The following is a 20,630-nucleotide window of genomic DNA, read 5'->3' on the forward strand; positions in this document are numbered from 1 at the left end:
AGGTATAAATATTAATACTATAAATTACATATAATTAAAATATATTTTAAATATTTTATTTCAGTTTTCTTTTATATGAATCAATATTTGGTTGAGGGATTATGCTAATTCGAAATAAGCTAATAACATTGATTTTTAGGGATTATGTGGATATTCTCTGGTAGCTTGGATAGCAATAAGTAACATTTTTTCATCAACACAACAACGATGTATCATCTTGGGCACTTTCTCATTCTTCCTCTTAGTTGTTGTCCATCACGAATTGTTGGGTTCTCCATTATGTGTGAAACAACGTACCACAAGGCAGTGAGAATTAATTTGCATGGACTGTAGATTTTGTGACTTTACTTTCTATTAATCACAACGTTGACACATGAAAATTTACTATTATAATGGACAAGATAATAGTTGTAATTATTAACTCATTTATTTAGGTCCACCAAAGAAAAGGAGAGAAAATGTACTTAAATTTGTTGACTCATTAACAAAGAAATAAAAATACGATAAAGTTACAAACTGCTCTAATAGTTTAACATAGTGATGATCAATTTGTTACAGAATATAAATTGACATTAGTCAAATCACAAGACACTGATTATATTTGACAATATAATTTGACAATCATCTAATTGCGATTATACGATATTGGAATAGATCCACTAATTCTAAAAACAAGTTAAAAAAAATTCAACCATAACTTAATTCTCCTTTATTAGGAAATTGATTATAAATATGAACCATTAACTCAATATCAGCCTAGACGGCACCCTCCACGGTTCTGTTGGTAAGCTTAAAATTGTTATTAATTTCAGATTTTTTATACTTTAATCGTAATGTTTCAAGATTTAATCAATGCGAAATTTATTGTGCCACATTGACGGATTGAAAATTCTTATTATCTATTAACCAAATCAATGGATGGACAATTGGACTAAGTTAAAGTTTGAATCATTGGTATTACAGAACTTGGTCAATAATATCTTCTCGTAATTGCATACAGATGATTATGGATATCTTCTGCTTCAGGTATTCCACGTTAACAACACTCTCGACTGTTAAAATACATACACTCTGATATTTCGACGATGATAATTACTTATTTACCCAAATAATTCCTCACAGCATAACAACACAAATGAAGAAAAAAATTACAAAATCATTCGTGCAATACCATAAGCATTGATAATTAAGATTACTCATCTTCAACAAAGATGATAGAAAAAAGAATGCATATAAACTCTTGAACAAAAATCTTCAAAATTACAATGCATTTAACCAGAAAAGAAAAACTACCAAAATACAACAATGAACCTCAGTTAAATATTTGCTGTCAACGGACATATAGCAACACCAAGTAGGTTCTCCCTATAAATAGGGTCTTGGGTTAACTATAATCTCAGACAAGTTGGATTGTGACATCATAGGTTCCATAAACTATTGTTGTTGTATTACCACACAAACAATAACCATGACAACGTTATTAAAAGAGAAACCAGAACACCAAAAAGAGAACCCAATATTGGGTAAGATCATTCTAAGGCCTCAGTAAATCCAGTCACGTCATATGAATGTAGTTTCACCAAGTAGGTTCACCCTGAAAATCAGGATCTTGGCTCCACAACACCTCAAACAGTTTGGATAAAATCATCAAAGGCTATATGAACAATCTAAGTAACACAACATATAGCAAAACAGAACATCAGAGAATAAAAAATTAAGCCGCAGATTAAGAATCAAAACATGAAACAATTAGAGGCTCAGAATATAAAACAGCTCTATCAATCAAGATTTTTCAGAAGCAGAACTGGCATTAAAGCTGAATAATAATCCTCACAGCCAATATAATACCCAAAAATGAAACAAATCAAAACAAACAAAAATTGAATTTAGTAAACGGTAAAATAAATCGAAACTTGGCTCATATCAAGAAATTCAACCATTTTTTCTCCTATGTACTTCATCGATAAATCTCAGAAGCGCGGATAAGATGTAATCATTGCCGATAATTCAGTTGAGATAAAATAATTTCACAAAAAAAAGATCAGAAGACTAAAATCACTAAAGTAATCATTAATATAATTAAAAAGTTTGGTTTAAATTAAAATGTGGCGAATTCTTTTAGAGGCACAAACATTGAAAAGTTAAACCCCCACGTGAAAACCACCAGATTCAATATTTGCCTCTATGACTAGCTTTATTTTCATTGCTAACTGCTCAAAAACAAGCTAAAGGTGTAGTGAGGCAAAATTCGCAATTCCAAACACAGAAAATAACATAATAAGAAAACAAATTCAGAATTTTGCCGTTACTTTGACACAGATCTAGCCATTGAAATAAGGGCCATACTGCAACACGAACGGCGATGATTTAGCACGTGCATTGGGGCTTTTCTCGTCATATAGATTTCAGAGAAGCCCGGGGTTGCGTCGTGCAAAGAAATGAATGAACAATTATGAAAATTGGAAGAGAATAGGAGCAGCTATATGTGAATTCAACTGGTGAAGGTGTAGAATATGAGAAGGCAAATGTGGATTTTATAGGCGCAACAAAACGCTGAAACCCTAATTTGTGTTGGGTTTTGGCACTAATGTATAAATTGAGAATAAAGAGTAGAACAGGGCCTAAGCCCAAAGGCTTCATTAAATTTATAAAAATAGTTTTTATATTAAGAAAATAGAGAATCCAAATGGCAAGATTACATTTGTTACCTAGCGGCAAAAAAAGAAACACAGAGATAGAAAGAACGATATCATTCGTTATCTTTTGAGAGAACATATAATCATCGATCAAATATAACAGAGGTAATGGCATCACCATCACCATCATCGTCATGTTCATTCTCTTCTTTTCTTCGTCTTCCTCTCTCTCCTCCTCCCCCTTCTCCTCTCAGGTTTCTTATTCTCTTCTTTTCTTGTTGAGTTTTATGGTGAGAAGGATTTAATAGATTTTGTCCTAATTTTGTTTCTTTGTGTTGGACCAAAACACTAACTCTAGTCCTTGATGAATAAATTTACCCTCTTTCATTGTCCTGTATTTTGATAGGAATCAATATTTGATTTTCAAAAGATGCACAACAACCTGCTGGAGAAAGAATCATGCCCTGTCTTCTGCACACATTTCTCTAGGTAAGTAACTATATGATTTTGGGTTATCTCCTTTTCAATCTTGTTTCCTTATTATCTCATAATATTTTGTTTATCTCAATGCCAAGACATTAAAACATTAACAAGTTGCATGTATTGTTGTTATTCCACTATCCTTTCATTTCAGGAAAATCATCTACACCACTATTTACCGATAATCAAGCTCGGCTCTCACTTAAAGAACCTTTGTCTCAACGATATTATAAGATATGTGGACAAGCATACATTTATCATGATTCGGGCTTCCGAATCCCCGCGAACGCTGAGAGGCCAGAATGGTGGTGGAGGACATTATCCTGTGTTCCATATCTAGTAGCATTGCACATGTCTGCAACAGGGTATTATCTTGGACCATTAATAGAAAAGTTTCCATTGTTTGAAAACTTGGTATACTTCATCCCCGGAGCTGTTAACCGATTTCCAACCTGGTTCCATATATTATATTGCTATTCGGCTATCGTGTTTGTCGTAAAAAATAGGAAATTCCCCTTCATCTTCAGGTTCCATATGATGATGGGAATGCTATTGGAAATTGGTCAGCAGATTCTATGGGTATCAAGCAATTTCCTGCCACTTATACACTTCAAGGGAACACTTGGGTTGTATTATTGGGCTGCTGTTGCATTGGCATATATCCTTGTAATGATGGAGTGCATAAGGTGTGCACTTCTGGGTACGTTTGTGAACATCCCTTTGTTTAGTGAATCAGCATTTATTCATTCTATTTTTGGTGTACATTGACTCAGTCCAATGGCATTTCAAGTCACCAAGTTTTTAGAAAAAAAGTGGGTTTATCCATCTTTGATTTTAATGTAAAGTGAGTTATGATCTTAAATACATTTGATGATGTAAGTCTAGATGTATCATTCCTTCCTCATTTTATAGCCATTCATTTCAGAGTAATCTTGTCCAACTAATTTTTATGTGGGTTTGCACCGACCTATTATTTGTCGTTGTCTTACTATTATCGTACATCAGAGATAAATGATTATCTTGTGATATAGAGATCATGAATTCAAATCCTGAAAACAACTATTCACTTACGAGGATAAGATTGTATATATCTAGCTCTTTGTTTGGATGTCCTTTTTTGTATGAAGAGATAAATTATATCAATATATCATGAGTTTTCAGTAGAGATTACAGTAGTCTCTTGTGTTTCTCTGGTCTTAGCATGCCATGCCTGAAACTTTACAGTTTGGTATTTATGTGATATAGTCTCTGATTTATAGGCATTTCCTTTACTAAGGTTCCGGTCCCTCTGAATTGCATAAAAGATTTCGTGACTAACATGATACTTTAATGCTTCAATTGAATAATCTAATTTTGATAACATATCTTAATCCAATGATCAGCAATGGACTGCAATTAACGTTGGCTGCTAGTGACATAATATGCAGTGTTTAAATCACTCCATTGCTGCAATATATTATTGGATGTTAGGTCCATGCAACTAGGGATGGCAACTTGGCAGAATGAGTGCAGGTAGTGTTTTCTCTTAACCATGCCTGCACTAATTGCTGTTACTTACATTGGTAGTGAGTATTCGCTTTTACCAACGAGTTTTTAAGTTTAAATATATATATTTTGTTATAATCAATATATATAAAATAATTATTACATGAATAATAAAATTATGTACATCTTAAATTTATTATATATTCTAATCACTAAAAGTTATTAAAAATGTAATATATATAAATTATTTAATTAAAAAATAAATTTATAAATATGTGGTACCCGTGAAGCAGGTATCATGATATTTGTTTTCACCTATAAACTAATTTTACGAGTATCCCTTATGAATATTTTAGTAGATACTCATAGGATTAGTATTTTTGCCATCTCTACATGTAGCCTGTCTCCTCAGTAATCTTATTTCGATTACTGTTTTTGACTGTTTTTTTCCTTTTGATTTGGATGAAATCATTGCAGACGATAAAATGTAGTTCAAGTTTTTTCCTTCTGAGTTGGTTATATTTGTATTTACACGTAGATATACTAATGTGTGAACAAAGAAGTAGTTGACTCACATTCTTATTTTTTAGTATTGAATATTTTATTTTAACTATTTTATTGTAGAGAATTATATCATTTTTTGGTATTGAATACATGATATTATAATTTATGCAATAGAAAAATATGAAAATGAATTATAAAATTGCTAAAACTTACATTAAAAATTGTATTGGCGGGTTGATATTTTTGTTTATGTAATTTCCTCTAAGTTCCACTAATATTTCTTTTATTGTGTGAGAAAATATTGTAGTAATATTTAATTAGAATGGTAAAATACGTAGAGGAAATTATACCAATATAAATAATTATAAGATATTTTGGCTAGTATAAATATATATAGTATATAATATAGGTTATATATAAATGTGTTTTTATATTAGAGCATTAATATAATATTATAATACAAAAATCAAAATTTTCATACTTCTCACTTCACTTTATATATAAAATACACATGTATATATATATATATATAAATGATTACGGTTCAAGATGATGAATAACTAATTAGATTTTTTTACATTTAAACTCGACACAAGTTAATCGTTAACGAATCAAGCAAAACTAAACCAATTTTGATTATTTTCTACAAATATATGTTTGTATTATAGCACATTATGGACTTGCTTTAGGAAGGAATCTATATTTGGTGGATGGGGCCAAACAACCATACACAAGGATTTTAGCTAATCAGTAATGAATGATACTTTTCTCTAATAGGTGAGAGAAGCACATTAGAAAACAAAGAAAAATTCATATACAATTATTTTAATTGTAGTGATAAAAACTTTTACTCTTGAAACTAAAAGGAAAAATAACACCATACTCTCTAATATTATAGAGGATTCTGATCCATTTGTAATAAATAATTAATATAATAATCAAACATGTCCTTTTATTATTAAAAAATTGTGACACAATTGCTCATGCATATTATTTTTGTAGGGTAAGATAATCAAAGGGGAGAATGGGAGATTATCAATCTATTAGTTTCACCTTTAAAACAACATTATAAAAAATAAAATAAGGTGATTAAACAACTTTAAAAAGCTAATAATCTAATGACTTGATGAGATTATAAATTGTAATGGCTCATCAAAACCTTACCTTAACCAAAAGAACATTGATCTAATTAACAAGATAAATATTAAATTTATGCATTGACAACGTAAAGATATATACATAGTCAGTGTATTATCTATCTTCATTTGAATTACTTTTTCTGCAAAATCAATAATAATTAAAAATGAATGTCGGACGATGTAGTGACAGTGTAAAGAACTCTTATCGTTACTGTATACATCTTTTTCTGAATTAGCAAACTATCACAATCAAACTACCACGTCCATAGGCATAAAAAATCCCAACTGTTTTCTTCGCTGTCTGTCACATGCTTCACCTCATCATATATCTCTATTCTCTCTCTTCATTTTCTGCTTACTCTACTTCTCACTTACCTCTTCTTCATCGCCACATGCCCACTAAACCAAACCCAATTTTTTTCTCCAAAGTTTGAATCTTTTCACTCAAAAGATCTAGAATTCAGAAACCCCAATTCGTATAAATTGCCATAACACTGAGATCTGGAACCCTTTATTTTTGTGTATTTTTTAATTTATTCTTTTGAATATTAGCTTCCCGGAAAAAATAAATTTTTTCCGGGAAAATGAGACGAAGAGCGGTGGATTTTCGAAGGCCACTGAGGAGGAAGGTTCGTGATTTGTTGTGGTGGGCATTGTGTTGTGCAGTGATTATTCTATTTCTTTATATTCTTACCAAAGGGAACCAGATTGAGTCTATAACAGCTTTGTCTAAGGTAAATTATTTTTTCAATTTTTTGGGATATATTTCTGTTATTGGATGCTGAAAATGTGTGAGGAATGCAAGCAAAATTGGAATTTTATTTGTGAATTATAGTTTTTTTTAGTTTTCTATGAAATTGATTATGATTGGAATTATGTATTAAGTGTTTTTATGAGATTGTATCACTAGCTTTTCCTATGAGTATGATTTGTTACTAAGTTATTTGTTTTCTATTAAATGAAGTAGACTACTAAGTACTATCTGTTTCACCTCCTTTATATACTTTGGCTTACTTGAAATCCACAATGAAATTTTATTAAAACTTTATAGTCAAAACATTGTGAAAATTGTATCGATTTTATGATTTAATCACTTTGTTGCTCATACTTTTATATCTCCATACATGGAACTATGTTGTATCCATACTAGTACCGGAAAACTAACTGTACCCATGCTACTTAGCTTTTCCCCTACCTTTTGCTTTCAAATGCCTTTTTTTTGCTATGTCGTCCGGGGACACTTGTAGATTAATTTTTTGACTTTGGGCTCATTACGTTTATGTATGCTACACAAATTACAATAACAGTCAAGTCTTTATCCCACTAGGCGGGGTCGGAATGCTACACAAATTCCAATCCTAATATAATCTGTATTGAAGTAGAGAACTACCTTTGTGTGAGACCTAGGAATGCTTACTGTTGAAGGGATAAAACATGTGCAGTTTTGTTTTTTCTATTTTTCTTCTTTTTAATGTTTATGTCTATTGTCCGGGTTATCTTGGTTCATGAGATTGATCATTTGGGTATATATGTTGAGACTTTAGGGTTGACAAATTTCAAGATTTCAATTATGTCATGTACTTGTGTTCAGTAGTAGAATGTTCACTTTTTTGTGTTTCTTCCATATTTTATTTGGGAGGGATTAATAAGGTGTTAGTAGAGTTGAGTACTAGACTGAACAAAAATTAGTGTATTTCCATTCAGACACAGTTCACGCTACTTTTACGTCCGCCAGAACTTGAATACTTCATAATTTTATATAGCAAATTAGCAATATTATGCTAGATCGGATTTTTTAATCTGCTAAATTTATTTAGACATCAAAAGTTGCAGAGGTTATTTTTATCAATTGCCAGTCTAGGATGTCACCCACTGTCATTGGTTTTACAATTTTATAGTGCACATCTTTTAAAATTCAAAGCCATCATCCATCGACTTATACAATTGGTCGAAGAAAATTCCCAGAATCATTAGATTTTGATCTGAAGCTTGCTACTACTCTGTGCTGACATTGTTATCATTTAAGATTACTACTATTATATTAGTGTTTGGGGAGCTTATTGGTAAATCTTGTTATGCAATTGCGAAAATAGTGATATTTCCAGATGTTACTTTTGCCATTAGTTGTGTCACTTACATTTAAATGATTTCACGTCCTTATAACTGAACAAAACATTATATCCTGCTGTGCAGAGAACTTACAAGAATGAGAGAATTGTGGAAGGCCTTAATATGACTGAAGAGATGTTAAACCCCAACTCGGTGACCAGACAAGTTAATGATCAGATATCCCTAGCAAAAGCTTTTGTCGTAATTGCAAAAGAAAGTAAAAATCTCCAATTTGCCTGGGAATTAAGTGCGCAGATCCGCAATTCTCAGATTCTTCTCTCAAATGCTGCCACTAGGCGTTCTCCTTTAACAACCATTGAATCAGAAAATGCTATCCATGATATGGCATTATTGTTATACCAGTCTCAGCAGCTCCATTATGACAGTGCAACAATGCTCATGAGATTCAAAGCAAAAATTCAAGCTCTTGAAGAACAGATGAATTCTGTGAGTGAAAAGAGTTCAAAATATGGACAAATAGCTGCTGAAGAAGTCCCGAAGAGCCTGTACTGTCTCGGTGTTCGGCTGACAACAGAATGGTTCAAAAACCACAATATACAAAATAAATTGAAGGACAAAAGGCAAGTGGAGATGAAACTAAAGGATAACAATCTTTACCACTTTTGTATATTCTCTGATAACATTCTTGCAACTTCAGTTGTGGTCAATTCAACTGCAATAAACTCTAAAAACCCAGACACTATCGTTTTCCACCTTGTCACTGATGAAATAAACTACGCCGCCATGAAGGCATGGTTTGCCATGAATGATTTTCGTGGGGTGACTGTGGAAGTTCAAAAGTTTGAAGACTTCACTTGGTTGAATGCTTCATATGCTCCTGTGCTTAAGCAACTTCAAGATTCAGAAGTACAAAACTACTATTTTTCTGGGAACAGTGACAACGGCAGGACACCGATCAAGTTTCGAAACCCTAAATATCTTTCCATGCTTAACCACTTGAGGTTCTATATCCCTGAAGTTTTTCCTGCACTGAAGAAGGTGGTTTTCCTAGACGACGATGTCGTAGTCCAGAAGGATCTTTCTGCTCTTTTTTCTATTGATTTGAATGGCAATGTTAACGGAGCTGTTGAGACATGCATGGAAACATTTCATAGATACCATAAGTATTTAAACTACTCCCATCCTCTTATACGCCCACATTTTGATCCTGATGCGTGTGGATGGGCATTTGGGATGAATGTATTTGATTTAGTCCAATGGAGGAAAAAGAATGTTACTGGCATCTACCACTACTGGCAAGAAAAAAATATCGACCGAACATTGTGGAAACTTGGTACTCTGCCACCTGGACTATTGACATTTTATGGATTAACCGAACCGTTGGATCCATCATGGCATGTATTGGGTTTTGGCTACACAAATGTCGATCCTCAGTTGATAGAGAGGGGGGCTGTGCTGCACTTCAATGGAAATTCCAAACCATGGTTGAAGATCGGGATTGAAAAATACAAGCCCCTATGGGAAAAATATGTTGAATACTCTCATCCTTTATTGCAACAGTGCAACTTCCATTGATTTTGAACTATAATTGGAACTCCAGACCTTGGTGGAAGACTCAGATTAAAAAGAAGTAGCCCTATTGGTGAGGGGCAACAATACATTGATTATCTTTATCCTCTTTAACAGCAATGCATCCTCTATTAACTTGAGGAACTAGAAGGCTATGTTATCCTTACGATCGTGTAGCCGAAAATTGGAGCAAGACAGCAGGGCGCGACACTTACAGGGCGCGACACTTACAATGACAAGCTTATTGAGGACTCAATTTTGTAGTCAGAAATGCTTGTACAACAATTTTATAAGTTCAAGCATGAGTGATGGCTGTAATTTGAGAGTCTTCATTTGATTCTGGATCTTCTGTTGTAGCATATAGATATTCATTTGCCAGGTAAATTAGACAATATCAGTTCATTCTTTTTCCTAATTATTTTTGGTCAAGTATGAGATTTAACTGCAAACTTTTGGTCTAGTAATACTAATTGCAGAACCAAATGCCTTATCTGGGGCATTCATTTACTTCAACTATGAGCTTAATATTTTTGAAGTGAGTGATAAGAGTAATTGTGCAAGTTTAGTTCTAAATATTAACCAATCACTCCTTTATCTATACCCAAGCAATTAAATAATATTGAAGAACTAGACTAACCAAACAAAACAATAGAAGCTGTTTGTAAATTTTCTGTTTTTTTCCAACCATGATTTGGAGATCAAACTCATAACATACTTTTCACCAAATGGGAACCATACCAAATCTTCATTAAAAGTGTTCATCATGCTTTGATCACACTTTTCAAACCTTTCTATACTAAAATTCATCAAACCTCCCAAAGTGATAAAAAGTACTGGAGCAAATCAAAATTAACAAGCAAAATAAGGCATTTACTATTATACACCTCATTCAACATTTTAACTGATCATATACTTCAAAAAAATCTACATTTTAGATAAAATAAAACATGATTAAAAAATATATTAAATTAAAGTTATGTATGTGTATGAGACAGACTCATCACTAGTTGCATAAGTTTAGTTGATAATTTATGTTAATGGTGATTTGAAGAATGATATAATGGATCTATTAAGCCTTGAATTTAAATGATCCTTAATATAACTTTTACTCATTATTTGTAATAAATTAAAGTATATCTCTAAATCAAACTATGATTCAGTTACAATTTGAAATTAAACCTTACCCAATCCAAAGAAAAAGGATAAAATATTATGAAAAGGTCCTATCAACAAATTTGAACTTCCAAAAGCTTGTAACATATAGCAATCACAATTTCAACAGTTTCATGCCGGCGTTACAGAAACAGGAAGGGACAGAAGAATTCTCATCTCTCATTTTCTAAACTATACCAAACGTCGTAATGTGTCACCATTCACAAGGGCAATCACGTAATTTCAACAACCCTTTTCTCAAGTGTTATTATTTGTTGCATGGAACTTCTTCTTCTTCTTGCGTTATTCTCAAGTGTTATTTGTTTCTTCTCCGATGATAATGAAAATAAAACCAGAATCTCCGGTTTCTTCTGAATCTCTGAAACCTCGTCAACACAGAAACCGTGAAGTTAGTTCACGCTTTCTTTCTTCAACTTCAGCCTCTACTAATAACTCAACAGAATATATTTTTCCTTTATCTCCAAGTCAAAGCATTTTCTATTCTCAAACTGGGTCGAGTTCTTTCGACTCTTCACGAAGCAGGAATAAGAACACAGAAGAACATGGTTTTACGCGTCATCAATTGTGGCCTTCTTCTTCTTCTTCATCTGTGAAGAGAAGCTCTTACTCTGGCTCTTGTACTCTCGCTGATCACATCACTGAAGAACGATTCATAGAGTACCTTGAATTTGATACTAAAATCGACGAGAAAGATAACGATAAAGATAAAGAGAAACCCATAAAGAAAAGTTCCAATTTTTCTCAGAATAGTAATAATAATAATCAGAACTTTAGAGTCAGAGATTTTAGCTTCAAGGAAAACGATCGACCCGGCTTTGTGAAGAAACCATCTTCTACTGTTCCTGGAAGATTATCGGTGGAGGAAAATGCTTTGTTTAGAAAATCAAGAAGAAACTCTTTTTCTTCTCTTGATTCAGAATCTGATTATAGTGATGCAGGTTTTCTTTCTGCTTCTAGAAAAATGGGTATAGAGGTTTCGTCTAAATACATGAATGATGTGAAGACAAGAAAAGGTAGAAGAGGGACTTCAGATTCTAACATTCTGGATTTGAACAATGATTCCTCTGCTTCAAAGAAACATGCATTGAAAACAGCTGCCAAGAGGGCTAATTCGTTTACTGGTTTGAAGAATTCGAAGTCTCAGTGGGCTTTGTCACCTGGGAGATCAGGGTCACCTATCATGAGTGTAGAAAGCATGGATAAACCGATGTCGTTTTCGAGCTTGAAGCAATCCATTAGTCCTACTCCTACCAAGGTAATATCAGTCACCACTTCATGCATTAATATGTAGCATAGTATGCACTAAATGTCTAGACCAATCACATTTCTTGTTATGGTATTTTATGGTAACTAATTATCAATTGAATGTAGTAGTTATGTATTATTTAGTTATATGATTGGCTAAGTGAACCCAATTTTGAATGTTCTAGAGTTGTGTAGGAATTCCTCCTAGAGTTTAGATGAAGGCTCATAAATGAATTTATATATGACAGGCTAAAGGAGTGGAAAAATTCCTGAACATGGGTTTTAATCTCTTCAAGAGTAAGAAGTCTTTGTTTAATTCACCAACATCTTCAACCGGTTTTGGAAACTTGGAGGCTGTTCAACAGCTTCGTATGCTTGATAACCGGTTGATGCAATGGCGGTATGCAAATGCTAGAGCTCAAGCTGTGAATGATAACATTTCTTATCAGGCAGAGGTATGCCTCACACTTTGGTGTTGTTTTCCTCTCAAAGATCTTATAGCAAAAAGAAACTCTTCTGTGTTTTTGATGCATAAGAAAAATTGTCATTGAATTTATCTATAACAGATGAGAAATGGTGTGTTAATGGTTTATGGATTTTTAATGTATTTAGAGCAATTTGTTATATGCTTGGCATGGTCTCACAAAGTTGCGGCATTCAGTACTCGAAAAGAGGATACAGTTTGAGAGAGAGAAGCTACAGATGAAGCTCAACTTTATACTCTATTCTCAAGTCAGTACCAAACCTCACTTACTCAAGATTTTCCAAACATTTTATTTCAATGATTTCATTCTTCATCTCAGCTGATATGTTATTTTGGCAGATGGAGCTATTGAAAGCTTGGGCATGTATCGAAAGGCAGCACATATCAGCAATTACTGTGACCAAAGAGAGTTTGCACTCAGTTGTTTGCAGAGTTCCCCTTTTGGAAGGTGCAAAGGTTGGTGTAGGTCCAATAAAAACAATTACTATCTCAGTGTTAGAAAACATGCAATGACAGAATTGTTGTGCTTACAGGTGGACATACCATCCACATCCATTACACTCCGGCGCGCATCTGACCTCACAGCTTCTATCAAGTCCATGTTAACTCATTTTTCACCGAAGGTATGTTCGACAAAAATGTGCTACACTGCCAGTCCTTTTATTGTTTCAAGTGGATTCAAATTGAAAATTGATATATCAGGAGGTTGATAAGACTGCTGCAATGCTATCAGAACTAGCAAAAGTTGTTGCACAAGAGAAGCAACTCTTACAAGAGTTCTATGATTTTTTCCAAACTATATCTATCTACGAGGTAAGTAAATATCACTAGTACTTGTTAATACCTTGTGATTTTTACCTGTTCTGTTTTTTTACTTGACAAAGGGGTGTTCAAAGTTTGAAAATTCCTCATTTTAATACTTGTGATAAAGATTAACTATAAGATTTCAACCAGATATGTGTGCTTATGTACTGCTAAGACATGAAATGCTGTTAGTTTAAGTTGGTTAATTTTTTACACTATATATGTTGGCAGCCTCAAGAGAAAAGTATGAAGTGCAATCTCATTCAACTAGAAGGCTGGCAACGGAAATATCAACCGCCGAAATTATTACCAGAGATCACTTCATATATCCCTATGTAGATAAAAATCAGCAAATTAGTAGAGACATTTATGCATAATCTACTAGAGGAAGTTTACAGAATTTGAAGTATTGGTTGACATATTTTGGAAATATTGCAACTATTAGAACTGCAACTTTTTTCCTTGTACAATGTAAAGTTTAAGGAATATTTGTTTTTTTTCCCGTTATTATTACCCTAGGAGCCTGTAACTCTCACATAAAACAATCCTCTACGTTGTTACTTTGTTGTTCTGTTTGGACTTTCATCCTTAATAACTTTTGAAACAGGTATTTTATTATTATTTTGAAGTTTCATTGTAATTTTGTCTTTTTTATTTCTTTCACAACATATTAATAAAAAGCATTTTGATGGGAAGGTTGTGAAACATAAAAAGTTGAATCTTTTTCTTTGCCAATCAAGTTTTGTTTGTGGAGGATCTCTTCAATTCTTTTTTCCACTTGGAGGAAACCAGGATTTATAGTTAAGCATTCAGTTATAAAATGCTAAGTTTTCATTTGCTAGTTTCTGCTCTTGCTATTGTCTTTCCTATAATCTATTGTCTCAGTCCATGTTAAGCATTCTGTCACAGGTGGTGGTAATTGAAAGCAAAAAATATGTTCAAGTCCCTTCTTGGTTGCTGCATTGGAATCAATTGAAAGAGCTTTTAAGCTTTTTCCTAATGCCCTATAATTAATAAGTTTGAAGATGTTGTATACAATAGATTTGGTTACACCATTGTCTGGATGTTGTTGGAAGTTAATTTAAACAAAGTGAAAATTCATTCTAGCCATTTAGGAGGAGGCTCTTAAGCTTAAAATTGATCAGTCTTCACACATTGTGTAACAGTTAATTCATAAAGTTGCAGCAATCAACTAATTCTTTACCAAAAAAAGCAAATATCAGGAACAACTTTTTCACCACTGCCATTGCTGAATAATTACACAGATAGATGCTTGTATTTTGGTTAAGTTGATTTCTCTTGTTCTTTCTGTGAATTATGGCGGCTTGAAAACAATTAGCATTTGTTTTTAAAGGTGGTGTATAGACACTAAACTTGAAGATGTTAGAAGTTGAAGGATATTTACTTTAGCATAGTTCATCATTTAGAATTTAGATTATTGGACATGGGAAATAACCTCTTCAATTTTACATAGAAATAATTTTCTATAATACTAGAACACCATTGTGTTTGATTGTTGGTTAAGACTTATTTCTGCATGGTAAATTCTTCTCAGCTTCTAAGTTTCAACTTATTGATACATGGCTAAGTTCATAATTACCACTTTATACACTAATAAAGTAATAAACTATCTTTAGTATGTCAATAATCATCCGTAATTTATATACTTGTATATTTAAGATCATTAAAATCTCCTGCAGTTCCTACTTATCTATGTGGAACAACACATGAAGATGGGAGGACATTGATTCAAACAGAAGAACATTTGGTTATTTCAAGCCAAATTCAATCAAAAGAACACTATGTTTAATTGTAACTTGTTCATGTTGAGGTTTCAGATGAAATAGCTTGCATGACTTTGGAACCTAATCAGATTGGAGTATACAAGGTGCATAAACAGGTTGAGATGCTGGCAGCACAAGGACTGGACATAGATGAGGGATATTTCGCCGACTTTTCTCCAGAAATGACGGCGGAAGAACACACGAACCTAATCCATGCTAAGAGATCCTGATCATAACTTAGTACAAATGTTGATAAACAATCAAATGAAACTGTGAGATTTTGATTGGCTTTGTGATTCAGCAAATAAATTAGTCGAAATTGCCTAAATGGTTGTGCAGAATGTCAACCAAAAGGGTATAAAACAAGCACTTGAAAAATGAAAATTGTTACTGTAAGTGCTTGTTGCTTCTAACATTGAGCCTAGAATATCAACATATTGAGCACAAAATTCTGACCTTTTATCATGAATGTATGATCTATAAGCACACTTATGTACACTTGACATTATCCTGGTCACATCATACTTACCAGGTTTGCTCACTAATCTTGTGTACCGCCTACCAAGTTCACATTGAAAAAGCTCTCGTAATAATAACTTGACGAACCTTGTCCCGAATGAACTGTTTAACAGTATCCACCACATTCCTGGAAAATGTGCATCACACCTTCATCGCAAACACTGTTTGCTTTGAAAATCTTCGGACAACAGTGTCTGAAGCAGCTCACTCATCCTCTTAGCACCAGGGCCTGGCCTGAAAACTGTATCATTGCCACGCAACAAACATGGGTCTTCCTCATGACCTAAGGTGCCAACACACCATGCCCCTATTGAAAATCTATGTGTGCGTCCCAGAAGTTCTTTGTCAATCTTGTCCAAGACTGGATCATCCTTTGCAAACTTTCGGGCAAAAGGTGCATTGCTTTTAACCATGTTGTCAAAGTCCTTCATAGTTAATTTGATAGGATGCTGTTTTGGAGGAGTGTCCCAAGCAATGTAGTGAAGATCATGGCTTATTGCAGTATGTCGGAATTCCTCGGTGTTACACATGACAGTGTGAAAATAACCCTCTGGAGAGGAGATAAAGTTCGTATAATACATAAGGATAGTTCGCGGAAGGTTATCCCATCCCCATATACAGTACTCCACGAAGGACCTGGTTAGCACAACCCAAGCTGAACCTGTTCAAGGAAGCATAAAGTACATGCATGTTTTTGACTAATTGGGGAAAATAAGGTTTTTAAAACTTTCCACTCTAATTAAAATTGAACTGTTTTAAGTAAGTTAATCAAAACACTGAATTTAAAGACCTGCCATGTTGGTTATCTATCTAATAGTGTGAATAAATGTCAATCTGACTAACAAGGACGAATCCAAAAAATGTTTAGTTAAGGGGCCGAAAAGTCTGAATCACATTATCATATATACCATAGTATGTACTAACAAAAGAAGACTTAGGGTAGTGCCATTTGTGTTTTACAGTAAAAATGAAGCAATAAATGATATTTACTTACCGGTAAACAGTTTAAAAGCAGTAGGAAGTGTCCTTCGTTGAGTAGTCCATGCAATATCAGATTTCCTTGATAAGTAAAGGGCGGGATCAATGACAATCGGTCTCACTCTGTGCTTCCTGAGCACATAAGTAGTCATATAAAGAAATTTCAATCAAGAACGGAAAGGGGAGTGATATATTTCAAACTATTTTAAATTTTGTATAATAATTAACTTACAATTTCCAACCAGTAATTTCTGTATGTTCAATGAAATTGAGATCTCTTGACAGATTAGAGAAAACATGAAGCAAATCTGAAAAAAGGGACAAAGACTATAGAAGAATTGCATATGATATGATATAGTTCAAACAACCATGACAAGAAAAAAAGAATCCAAATGCAGATATTATTAATTGTGCATGTCTGATACCATATGCTAATAATGCCCATGGCAGTCAATTCAGTAGTAAAGGGAAATACAATTTGGACAAGACTGATACGTTTCAAATTTGGTCATGAAACAGGCAAGCATTTTGCAAGACAAAGATTAAGAATACGCCTGCGTATCTAATACGATCAACAACAGCATAGCAGAAGGCGAGTATCAAATAAGACCCGATCAAAGAAATATATGTCTAAGCATACTCAAACCAGATGAAATGCACTGACTAGCCACAGTTAATAGTTCAAAATGATGATAGAGGCATGGGAAAAACAACTTGAAGCTAAGTATGTTTAAAACTCATGCACATACCAATAATATAAGAATCATGTTCTTGAATGCATGTTTAACTTGATATGTGCAAGCGTTTGAATTAAACAGACTTCATCCAATCATCGTGGAACGAGCTACTTAAAACTTGATATATACCCAAAGTAAAAGCATACCCAATATAGACGCAGCACATAAGAAGTTATTGCTGATAGATTCACAAGTTACAAAATAAGAAGTACTGATTTTCAGGTGCTAGATATTAATTATCTCCCAAAATTTCCCGATCTGCATGTGACAACTATCCAACACTTGTGTAGACCTATGTGCTCAGATTAGACTCTGTAGACTTTTAGTGGAAAAGATTCACAGACCTTTCCGCAAAACAATGACCATTTATAGAAAAAGTCAATTTAATAGCTCATGTGGTTAACAAGATCTAGAAAGCCCTTACTCTAGTCATATGAGTTCAAGTACCATCACATGAATGTAATCCAATGGGTATTAGGACTGCAAAAGTACAGAAGTAGCTTGTAACTTGAATTCCAGACAAACCACTCAAAAAGCACATGAAATGCACATGGAGGGATTCTGTTTCCAAAGAAAATGCACGGATACGACAATAATGGGGACAAGTTTAGTAGAGAGTACACATGTGAGTATCAACATCTCCTGAATTGCACCAAAGTAGGATGATAAACAATGAAATTATTGATAGACTGCATCTTTCTTAAGCATATCATAGAGGCAATATGAATTATAGCTAATTTCTGTCTTACTTCAGAAGCATGATTCATCTTTGAACTGCTCATCAAAACTATAATCTAGGCCAGAATGGCGTGGACAAGATATTGGAAGGAAACATCAAAAGATAAATTCCTAGAATCCTGGACTACAAACATGGCAAATAAAATTCAATTGTGTTATCTCATGCCAAACTATGCATGTTAACCTTCTATTCTTGAAAAGGCAAGACGAAAAGTAGTTTTTCAATTTAAGAGGATGAATGAACTTTAATAATCTTCAGTCCATCAAACATTAGTTCCAAGTTCACTGGTCTTTTGTGCCCTTAAAACAGTAAAACTAAAGGGAAACAAAACAGCAACATGCTAAAAATACCATGAAAACGAAACATACTTGCAGAACTATTACTTGCCACACATTATCAAGATACACCCAAATGACACGTGATTTTTATAAAGTTTAACACACTGCATAATATGGTCACAAGTTTTAACCTGAAGTATAAGTTAGTTATGTTTCCTGAAGCTGTAAAGGCTCACTACATTGACCCATAATGAAGACTGCAATAGTTTATGAAAGCATTTTGACAACATTAACAGCCTATAACATCAACAAGCAATCATTGAAAAGGGTTTTTTACTAACCATCCTGTGTCACAAGAGGATAATCTGAGGCACTGAGATTTATAAACCAGTCCCACTCTGTGCTCTCTTTCAATAATATTGATATAGCTTGGAGGGTACAAGCAATCATTGTAGGACCCTTATAAGTCACCAAATTGGATTGTGACATAACACGAACATTCTCTACTTCGCGAAATGTTGGATCAGATTTCACTGTAGTTGCCAATTCCAACCTTTCCCGTGGAGGTGCCTCAAGATCTAAATGCAAGATGTACTGATTTCTTGGGTGATACACTGCCTCTAATGTCCTCATCATCCTCTGACTGTCACCCTTTGTGCCAGAAATAAGATATGCAAATCTAGGTGCCTCCGTTTTCGGAACCATATTAGCATTAAATGATCTTCGAAAATCCGATTCCACAAAATATGCATTTGAATCCTCTGATGTAGCAAATGAAATGATGTCAAACGGTGACTGCTCTACCGTGCCGCCGGAAGAGCTAAGTGATCCTACTATTGCTGTCAGAACCAAACTAACAGATACCAGCAAACTAGCAAAAAAAGGAATAACCCACTTTCTGTCACTAAATAACCTTCCTGAATGAGAACTAGCATTTTTCCTCATACTTCTTTTTTCAGCAATGATGAATCAAAATTCAATTTTGGAATTGTTCAACCCTGTCAGCAAAAACCAAAATCTATCTATGTATATTCAGCTTCCAAGTTGTTGAAAGAGTACAATGACAATTTTTGTGGCTCACCAATATAACCAAAACCAATCTTCCTTCAGAAGAATAGTTACCATTTAAGCAAATAGCTTTTTTAGAAGGATTACACAAAACATGGTTTTCAAGTAAAGATGCTGGATTTGAATCAACATAAATCCTCACCAAAATGGCAAAATTTATATTTGAGAGCTGCTATAACTATAGGGAACATATAACAAACGTTGAACATTCATAACAACTCACCTTTCAGTCTCTTTACAAGTAACACCAACCGGAACAGTTTTTTTTCAGATTTCACCTGCAAGTAATTAATGCAGCTTGTTTTTTCCTACGCTTGTTTTTTCTCTTTGGGTAAACAATGCTCAAGATCTATGTTTAATAAAAAGGACATATAACACGCTTTGAGTACAAGTTTTTGGTAAACTGAAATTCAAGTGAGGAGAAAAAAACGGTAAAAACCCAGAAGAGCAGGAGAGGATTCAATGAAGATTCAGATTGAGGGAAAGGTAAAAGTGAATTGGGGTTCAAAAAGATCAGATTTTGAGAAGTGGGTATGCAAGATCGAAGGTAAATAGCGGAAAACAAGGATGTTCTAGATTTGCTCTTATTGTTGGCAAAACCATGTGTTGTTTTGATGCTTTTAATGTAATTGTATGCTTTTGATAAGTGATGGACACGCTTTTCATTAATGCTGGTTTTGCTTTCCACATAAGCTATGAGGTATATGCACTGTTCCAACACGAATGGAAAGATTTACTAAAAAAGATTGGTCTAAAATTTGTATATTAATTAGATATTTACATTTTGTTAAGTAATATTAAAAATTATTTTATGTTTTTTAATTTTTTTTTAAAATTAGCTTATACTTTTAATTAGAATGAGATATAGATAATGAAACATGTTATCTTCATTCAAGATTTAGATGCATTTGACTACTTACAGAATAAGTTGTGTCAAT

At 33.5% G+C, this 20,630-nt stretch overlaps 4 protein-coding genes across 7 annotated transcripts; 3 read left to right on the forward strand and 1 right to left on the reverse strand.

Moving 5' to 3' along the window:
- LOC109328250 (protein TIC 20-IV, chloroplastic-like) lies at positions 2,707-4,046 on the forward strand. Of its 2 annotated transcripts, XM_019561630.1 has the most exons (4): positions 2,707-2,890; positions 3,043-3,125; positions 3,271-3,481; positions 3,644-4,046. In XM_019561630.1, exons 1-4 carry the CDS (start codon positions 2,805-2,807, stop codon positions 3,882-3,884), a joined length of 621 nt encoding a protein of 206 aa, XP_019417175.1. In that variant the 5' UTR covers positions 2,707-2,804; the 3' UTR covers positions 3,885-4,046. The 2 variants fall into 2 exon arrangements, with proteins under 2 accessions (XP_019417175.1, XP_019417174.1); XM_019561629.1 differs by having other exon boundaries at positions 3,271-4,046.
- On the forward strand, positions 6,478-10,379 carry LOC109328248 (probable galacturonosyltransferase 10). Of its 3 annotated transcripts, XM_019561626.1 has the most exons (5): positions 6,478-6,978; positions 8,438-9,886; positions 9,958-9,973; positions 10,029-10,040; positions 10,128-10,379. In XM_019561626.1, exons 1-3 carry the CDS (start codon positions 6,829-6,831, stop codon positions 9,958-9,960), a joined length of 1,602 nt encoding a protein of 533 aa, XP_019417171.1. In that variant the 5' UTR covers positions 6,478-6,828; the 3' UTR covers positions 9,961-9,973; positions 10,029-10,040; positions 10,128-10,379. The 3 variants fall into 3 exon arrangements, with proteins under 3 accessions (XP_019417171.1, XP_019417170.1, XP_019417169.1); XM_019561625.1 differs by having other exon boundaries at positions 9,958-10,379; XM_019561624.1 differs by having other exon boundaries at positions 8,438-10,379.
- LOC109327741 (QWRF motif-containing protein 3) lies at positions 11,376-14,043 on the forward strand. The gene is made up of 7 exons (XM_019560898.1): positions 11,376-12,311; positions 12,550-12,756; positions 12,914-13,033; positions 13,125-13,241; positions 13,319-13,408; positions 13,488-13,598; positions 13,821-14,043. The coding sequence occupies exons 1-7, from the start codon at positions 11,376-11,378 to the stop codon at positions 13,926-13,928; spliced, it is 1,689 nt and encodes a 562-aa protein (XP_019416443.1). The 3' UTR covers positions 13,929-14,043.
- Positions 15,627-20,388, reverse strand: LOC109328249 (beta-glucuronosyltransferase GlcAT14A-like). Its single transcript, XM_019561628.1, has 4 exons — positions 18,966-20,388; positions 17,103-17,178; positions 16,887-17,002; positions 15,627-16,553 (listed from the first exon to the last, which is right to left on the reverse strand). Exons 1-4 carry the CDS (start codon positions 19,567-19,569, stop codon positions 16,042-16,044), a joined length of 1,308 nt encoding a protein of 435 aa, XP_019417173.1. The 5' UTR covers positions 19,570-20,388; the 3' UTR covers positions 15,627-16,041.

The sequence above is a fragment of the Lupinus angustifolius genome, chromosome LG15, assembly GCF_001865875.1.
Source record: "Lupinus angustifolius cultivar Tanjil chromosome LG15, LupAngTanjil_v1.0, whole genome shotgun sequence".
Lineage (NCBI taxonomy): Eukaryota > Viridiplantae > Streptophyta > Magnoliopsida > Fabales > Fabaceae > Lupinus > Lupinus angustifolius.

Excerpts from the sequence above, each read along its gene's own strand:
- LOC109328250 (XM_019561629.1), top strand. The coding sequence starts at position 2,805 with ATGGCATCACCATCACCATCATCGTCATGTTCATTCTCTTCTTTTCTT. Across the intron at positions 2,891-3,042 it reads CCTCCCCCTTCTCCTCTCAG|GAATCAATATTTGATTTTCA; the intron begins GTTTCTTATTCT and ends GTATTTTGATAG. Across the intron at positions 3,126-3,270 it reads TTCTGCACACATTTCTCTAG|GAAAATCATCTACACCACTA; the intron begins GTAAGTAACTAT and ends CTTTCATTTCAG.
- LOC109328248 (XM_019561624.1), top strand. The coding sequence starts at position 6,829 with ATGAGACGAAGAGCGGTGGATTTTCGAAGGCCACTGAGGAGGAAGGTT. Across the intron at positions 6,979-8,437 it reads CTATAACAGCTTTGTCTAAG|AGAACTTACAAGAATGAGAG; the intron begins GTAAATTATTTT and ends CCTGCTGTGCAG.
- LOC109327741 (XM_019560898.1), top strand. The coding sequence starts at position 11,376 with ATGAAAATAAAACCAGAATCTCCGGTTTCTTCTGAATCTCTGAAACCT. Across the intron at positions 12,757-12,913 it reads ACATTTCTTATCAGGCAGAG|AGCAATTTGTTATATGCTTG; the intron begins GTATGCCTCACA and ends TAATGTATTTAG. Across the intron at positions 13,599-13,820 it reads AAACTATATCTATCTACGAG|CCTCAAGAGAAAAGTATGAA; the intron begins GTAAGTAAATAT and ends ATATGTTGGCAG.
- LOC109328249 (XM_019561628.1), bottom strand. The coding sequence starts at position 19,569 with ATGAGGAAAAATGCTAGTTCTCATTCAGGAAGGTTATTTAGTGACAGA. Across the intron at positions 17,179-18,965 it reads TCCTCTTGTGACACAGGATG|ATTTGCTTCATGTTTTCTCT; the intron begins GTTAGTAAAAAA and ends CCCTTTTTTCAG. Across the intron at positions 17,003-17,102 it reads GAAATTACTGGTTGGAAATT|GAAGCACAGAGTGAGACCGA; the intron begins GTAAGTTAATTA and ends TTATGTGCTCAG.